Source organism: Morus notabilis, unplaced genomic scaffold (genome assembly GCF_000414095.1).
Source record: "Morus notabilis unplaced genomic scaffold, ASM41409v2 Scaffold1333, whole genome shotgun sequence".
Classification (NCBI taxonomy): domain Eukaryota; kingdom Viridiplantae; phylum Streptophyta; class Magnoliopsida; order Rosales; family Moraceae; genus Morus; species Morus notabilis.
In genome coordinates this window covers 341,681-349,147 of record NW_010364060.1, presented here as the reverse complement: position 1 = coordinate 349,147, position 7,467 = coordinate 341,681, and the positions used below count along the sequence as shown (strand labels likewise).

Genomic DNA, 7,467 nt, shown 5'->3' with positions numbered 1-7,467 from the left:
TGTTTTTTCTCCTTTGGGTTTTTTTTTTTTTTTTTTTTTTTTGGCGTGTGTTTTATTTTTATTTGTAGCCATGAGACGATAATATTCATCCTTTAAACTCTACTTTGACAAATTGCTTTTGAACTTTTAATTATAGCAATTAAGCCCTTAAACTTGTTAAGCGTGGGCAATTTGTTCTAATTTAACCGACTTTGTTCTATTACCACTTTAAACGATGATTAATTTAGACCACGTTACAACAGTTTGACAAATTTAAGGAGTTAATTAAAGAATTTAAAAGCTTACGTACGGCGCAATTTTTCAAAGTCCCAAAAGTTTAGGAGGGTAAAAAATGACAATAATCGTATATAGTTTTAAATTAGAATCATTGTTACTTTCACTTATGCACCAAACTATGTCGATCATCACATCTATTTCTCCTAGACTTTACAAATTGTCTCATTTTTCATCTTCTGTTTTCATCTTCTATATTAAAATTTTAGGAAATATTTCACAAATTTCCTAGGAAGTTTGACCATAATTTTCAAGCTGTCTCAAAACCATCCGATATTCTATTGGTTTTTCATTGTTTAACGAGCAATTCATCTCAGTTGAATCCAAAGAAAAAGAGCTAGGCCTAGTAATGAAGCAAATCGAAGATGGACTCTTTACATAAACGCTATAAATTCTTGGTTTGGACTAACTTATGCCATAATATATATATATATATATATGTTTGTAGTGGTTGGCCTTCTAGAAGCTTTATATATATATATATATAGGTATATTTTAAATACCAAGTATACCTTTAAGATACTAACAGATTATCGTTGTGATACTAGCCGGTATCCACATATAATCTGATGGTATGCATTTGATGACATCAAAAATTAAGGTCTCGTACATTTTATCGATTCGAGTTTTCAGTTCTAGATTTTTACAGTAAAAAGCTCTCAAAAAATTTCATATCTTTTTTTTTTTTTTGCTACAGTAAAAAGCTCTAAAAAAATGTCACATCTCAACTCGAATTGAAAACTCGAATCCGCGAAGTGAACGAGGCCTAAGAGTACACTTTCTGAAACAAACCTAAAACACATCGTTTAAAAAAGATAAATAACCGTATTTAATACTTTTTCTACGTTTAGAAAATATAAGGAATTACAGCCTTGACATCTTGAGGGAAGTGCTCAAACTTATTAAGGTACCATTGCCTAGTAGCAAAACTCCTTCCCAACAAGTAGAACATTGTGCCTGTTGCTATTGAGAATGAATGCAAGGTTTGAGAAATAAAAGAGAACCCTAAAAATCCTATAATCTCAAAAAGCCACCCTTTGGAATTTTATACATTTTTTCACCCTTTTCCCTCAGTTGTGAAAGAAGATAGTGGTGGTAGAAATTTCCAATTATTCCTATTAGAAATAATAGAAAACCAAGGTATTTTAGATCAATGGGTGGCTCTTCAAGCCCCTGAGAAACATGTTGAGCATAAATCATGCTTGCCATGGAGGATAGATAACTGATTGAGATGGTAGTTGCAGTGGTCAGAATCATGCTTCCGCTATATTTGTGAACAAATAGAACCTACAAACATGTACAATAATATAAAGTAAGGTATTTTAATGATCCATAAACTGTACTCTTCTCCGTTTGTTTTCATTTTTTGAGATTGTGTTTGATTATGTGAACGACAATGAATATCTAAAAAACGAGACCGATTTCCTAAAGAGATTTGAAAATGATTAAAAATTATTTTCCCTTTATCATTTTTATTTTTCAGGATTTATATATTTTCGGAAATATAATCAAATACATTAACAATTTTTCCTATACTCAAACAACACCTTATACTTAGATTTATTATATCTCTATTGAAATAAAAGCGAAGTAGATGGAATAGAAATGAAATTCTAGTGGATGTAGAGAATCTTGAAATAAAACATATACAACAACAAACAAACGAAACTAAGCAATTTTATCAAAATGAAAGCTTATTTTGATTAAACAGTTATGGATGACTTGACAATTAATTTCAATTCGGATTGACTACTCTGGTATATTTTCTACATTACATTAATAGGAGTACGTCTATGTTTCCGCTTTATAAATATGATATTTTCTGGGCATTTTTAATAATATCAAGTGTTACTCTTATTTTTACATTTATAATTTCCGGAGTTTTAGCCCCAATTAGCAAAGGACCAGAAAAACTTTCTAGTTATGAATCGGGAATAGAATCAATGGGGAATGCTTGGTTACAATTTCGAATATGTTATTATATGTTTGTTTTAATTTTTGTTGTTCTTGATGTTGAAACAGTTTTTATTTATCCATGGACAATGACTCCAAAAAATTTCCATAAAAACAAAACAAAACCATTATGAAAAGCTCCCGAGACGTCTTTTTTTTTTTTTCCTGCTAAATTTTTAAATTAAGAGACTCAATTCAAACCCGTTAGACATAAAAAGGCTCAAGCTAGCAGAATGAAAAATATAAAATGAGCAATATTTTTAATTTGGTACCTCAAATATCCTCTTGAAGAAATGAAGGGCCAAAGTGAATTTGAGCAAGAGCATTCTGATATTCTTATGGGGTGAAAGCGAGAGCAACGCCAGGCTAACAATGAATGCTGGAATATAGCATATAAGCATGCCGGTTCTACTAGACACCATGGTTTTTTTCCCTTCAGCACCATGTTTTTGAGGATTGTAATTATTAGTGAATTTTGAATATTGCATATTCTTTCCTCTCAGCTCCAAGAATCCACCAATGGCAAATGATGGTAAGTTGATCAAAGTCATGGCATTGAGAAACAGAGAAGGAGGTGGTGGGAAGGCAAATTTCAACATTATGCACTCCATCACTATGGTCAGCTCTCAGGTAAGAATGGAGTAATCTTTGTTCTTGTTGTTGTTTTTCTTTATTTTGTTTTTTTTTTTTTCCTTTTTGGAAGCTTAAACTTGAGCAATTGTAAAGTTCTAATCCGCACATATTTCTGGTGGCCGAAGTTGTTTGTCGCATTTGTTGTCTTTGGCACTAGAGGAGGCCTTGGAATATTCTCCATGCAAACACAACTATACCCTCTTTGGCGCTTTATTTTTAACGTTTTCTTTGCCTAGAACACAATGCCTTTCAAATTTAAAATTGAGATACCTTATATTATTATAGCAAAACATGCTGTTGGTACTTTGTGTTTTTAATAATATTAAAACGGTACCTTGACTTTTTAAAAACATCTTCTAAATACCCTGAAGTTGACTTTTAGAACGTACAATGACCTTAATACCCTTTTGTTTTAATTAACTAAAAACTAAAAAATTAAAAGTGACGTTAACTTGAACATTTTTGTTCTTTTTTTTTTTTTTGGTTATTGGCTTTATTAGTCCTAAACTATGAGCGTTATGTCAATTTATTCTCTAAACTTTTAATTTTTTTGACAATTTTAACCCCTGACAGTATAATTGATAAAGATTTCTGAAATTTGACATAGACCATCACATCTTATCGCATAGAATCTCAAACACAACATATTGAGCAACAGAAATAAATTGCGGCCGGCAATATCAACTTCCATTCTAGTAAGTTTTACAAAAACTGATCTGAAAATGAAAGAACTTGTACATTTTAAAAATATCACCATTTTCAAAACATAAAACGTTATTGAAGACTTGTACATAACCACGTGCCTTGCACGTGCATTACTACTACTGATTAGAAAACAAATGGAACAAGAGCTTTCACCTCTTTTGGGAAGTCTTCAAACTTGGAAAGGTACCACTTCCTAGTGGCATAACTCCTTCCCATCAAGTAGAATATTGTTCCTATGGTGAAGCAAAATGAATACAATGTTTGAGAAATGAAACAGAATCCCACAAATTCAATAATCTCAAAGAGATAATGAGGGCAAATTACTAAGCCAAAAAGACCCCCCCTGGGAATCTTGTAAGACTTCTCTTTTTCTCCATTTTTCCTTAATTTGGAAAGAAGAAAGTGGTGGTAGAAATTCCCACTTATCCCTATCAAAAACAACAAAACTCCAATGTACTTCATATCAATATTTGGCTGCTGATTATCATGTTGATTTTTTCCTAATTGTGTTGGATATAATTTGTAGTGGAAATAAATCAGGTGTGCAGTGGAAGAGAAGTAACTGAGGCTGATCAGAATTGCACTGCCAAGGGCCATTCCTCCGCTGTATTTGTGAATGAATAGAACCTACAAGGTTAAATCATGGTAATTAATTAATTGATAAATTATGTGGATAATGTTGTACAATCAGTGGACGTTTGGTTCATGAATTCAGAATCATCCTCGGTTTATGTGTGTTTTTTGTGAGAGAAAATATTATAGAGAGCCACGAACCATTATTCGACACAAATCCTCATGCCAAATACTTGTAAACTTTTTTTGTTTGTTTGTATGTGTAAAATCGTTAATGCGCTTTAATCTAACTGTAACACTCAATAAAATATAATCTACCACCATATTAACTTGCTTTAGTATTACCATGTTTACACCAAATAATTACGAAATCATATAAAGAATGTTACACCTATTGAACCATACAGCTATCGGACTTAAAATCATACCTATAAGTATTATTTCTTTTTTTCCAAAGATGGGTCAAATTTGTTCAATTATTGAAATATTTTTGCAGATAATATGATAGTGGGCCCAACAGTGATGGTATTTCTCTCTTCGGTTGCAGCTGTGTGTCAATATTGATAATCTATAGTATTCGACTATGCCGCTATTATCTACAATTCTACATGAAATACAGGTGTGCAAATAAATACAAATGTACATATAACTAACACAGACAAATTTAAGGGGGAAAAAACTAACACAAACTAATTTTCACAATTCAAAAAAAAAAAAAAAAAAAACAGGGGGCACCCATATAGATAGAGATGGAGACGTTAATATATGCATATCGTGATGTTACTCGCAACTATCAAAAACAAATTCCAAATTCCAATATGAAAAGAAAAGGGATTTTCATATCTCAATTTTAAAAGGAGATTTCTACCATAGGGTATGAAAAAGTTAACTATAAATATCAGTCTATTCCGCATATATTTCCCTCTTCCTATGATATATTTTCTTTTTCATATGATTTAGACCAATTCGGATACTATTGTATGAGATCCTATAGTCCTATTCATTTCACTGATTCGAGTTTTACTACAGTAAAAAATTCTCAAAAACTGTCAAAAATTCTAACATAAAGTCACATCTCAACTCAAATCGATGAACTAAACAGGCTCTATCTTTAAAAGAGCTCATAATTATTGACTGATATACTTATAAATAATCCAAATGTCTTCGAGTTTTACTACAGTAAAAAATTCTCAAAAACTGTCAAAAATTCTAATATAAAGTCACATCTCAACTCAAATCGATGAACTAAACACGCTCTATCTTTAAAAGAGCTCATAATTATTGACTGATATACTTATAAATAATCCAAATGTGAACATCATAACGGGTCAACTTACAACCACTTCCGTTTAGGTAGTTTGAATTATGACTCTTTTTGTTATAAAATTTTAAATAAAATTTTTCTTTTCTACCTACAATACTTTCTCTCCTATAAATTGAAAGTTGAAAACTACAATCAGTGAAAAACGAACGGGCTAATGTATAAAATCCCATTCCTTTTCTGTCCCTAAAAAGAACTACTGTTTCCTTTCATGTGCTTCAAATCACTTCTTATTATCTGATAATCAACCCAAAAAGACGCAATTTCAAGTCAACACTTGTACATAACCACATTACTAGATCAGCCAAAGCGATGAGAGTAAAGAAAAAAAAAAAAAAATGAAAATCTTTTCACGAAAAGTGGACTCACTCAACAAATATTCTCACGTTTTAACGAAATCAAACAATTACTAATCATAGAGAGAGAGATAAAACAAAATATTATTAAAAAAAAAATACCTCAAAATCCCTCTTGAAATAATGAATGGTTAAGGCCAAGCTGAGCAAAAGAAACCTGGCATCCTTGTGATGGGGCAAAAGCAAGACTAAAGAAGCAAGAGCGGCAAGAAACGACGGCGTATACAACAAGAGCATGCCTATTCTGCTGGACAATTTCACTCGGTAATTTTGATTTTGAGAGCCCAAGTTGAAGAACTTGGAATACCCCAAGTGGCTTCCAAAGGCCTCCGACAATCCGATGAAGGATATTACCGCCGTTGTAATCAAAGACGAGTAATTTACGTAAAGAGAAGGAGGTGTTGGCAACATAATTCTTGTCAATATTGAAGCCATTGTTCAAAGATCTTGGTCTCTCTCTCTCTCTACTTTCTCTCTCTATCTCCAAATATTTCATGTGGGTCATAAAGAATGCTGAAGTTGTTATATAGTGAGCGAGTGCCGCGACCGTGACCGGCATTTCAGAACAATAGCTAAGTCAATACGTCATTAACAATGTCCGTTTGGCCGAAATTATCACAACGACCCGTTAAATTATTACCTTACCGACCTGGTTTTAGGAGGCATATTTGTCATGTGTTTTCTTTACCAATCAAATCACAGCTGCAGCTGGATTTTGAATTCAGTGTGAACACAAACGAAGACAAAATTTTATTCAAATTTTTAATTTAAATTGTGATGTGATATTTTTTAAGAATTTTTAATTATAATAAAAAAAATTAAATGTAATATTTTTTAAGAATTTTTTGTTGAAATATGTGCCTATAAATTAAATAAAATGTAAATATTTTGTTGATTATTAATGAAATGAGAAATTTTTTCAATATCATTTTGTATGCATGTGATGTTTTATAATAATCAAAAATTCCTAAATTATTTTATATGTAACTTTAAACATTGTATATAAGTGTTATATGTAGAGGATAATATTTGAAGTAAAATAATCTAAATTTATCCTTTATTATAAATTAAAGTTAGGATGTTTAATTTAAAATTACTAGTGCGGTTCATTACATTCTGAATGAGACAATCTTATCCTAAATTGTTAATAATGAGATTATTGGAATGAAAACAATTTATGTAATATGATTACATAAGACCGGAACGTGATTAATTATAAATCTCTAATAAATTTCGTTATTAAATAGAGCATTCAATATTAATCAATGATTGTCATATATGAATTAATAGTAATTCTGAGTAATTAATAAACTCATATTTATGATATTATGTTTTTTGACATATTGAGTAATGACACATATAAATAGTGTTAAAGTCTTGGTATATTAGGATTAATTAATTTGATTATAAATTAATATTAAAATTATTTTAAAATTATTTTAAATTAATGTGGAATAGATGAAGAAAGAGAATTTTTTTTCTCACTCCTAAAAGCTCCCCACGTTTCTCATCATGAGAAAAGATTTTGTTTTTTTAATTTTATTTGGCCAATAAGATTTGACCATAATATTTTTTTTTTTAAAAAGGAGGGGAGGAAACGTGCGAAAGCACTGTTCCTCGTATTGAGGAAACGTGCAAAGTTTGTGTGTATAT

General features: G+C 30.7%; 2 protein-coding genes across 4 annotated transcripts; both read right to left on the bottom strand.

Moving 5' to 3' along the window:
• Nucleotides 1–1,120: 1,120 nt before the first annotated feature.
• On the bottom strand, nt 1,121–2,834 carry LOC21411001 (3-oxo-5-alpha-steroid 4-dehydrogenase 2). Its single transcript, XM_024170506.1, is given in 3 exon segments — nt 1,121–1,302; nt 1,305–1,560; nt 2,499–2,834. Coding segments are annotated over 3 exon segments (765 nt in total). The 5' UTR covers nt 2,826–2,834.
• A 674-nt stretch (nt 2,835–3,508) lies between these two features.
• On the bottom strand, nt 3,509–6,283 carry LOC21403133 (3-oxo-5-alpha-steroid 4-dehydrogenase 2). Of its 3 annotated transcripts, none has more exons than XM_024170496.1 (3): nt 5,917–6,283; nt 3,718–4,191; nt 3,509–3,575 (listed from the first exon to the last, which is right to left on the bottom strand). In XM_024170496.1, the coding sequence occupies exons 1-3, from the start codon at nt 6,247–6,249 to the stop codon at nt 3,552–3,554; spliced, it is 831 nt and encodes a 276-aa protein (XP_024026264.1). In that variant the 5' UTR covers nt 6,250–6,283; the 3' UTR covers nt 3,509–3,551. The 3 variants fall into 3 exon arrangements, with proteins under 3 accessions (XP_024026264.1, XP_024026265.1, XP_010103973.1); XM_024170497.1 differs by having other exon boundaries at nt 3,575–3,797; nt 4,128–4,191; XM_010105671.2 differs by having other exon boundaries at nt 3,575–4,191.
• Between the last annotated feature and the right edge of the window lie 1,184 nt (nt 6,284–7,467).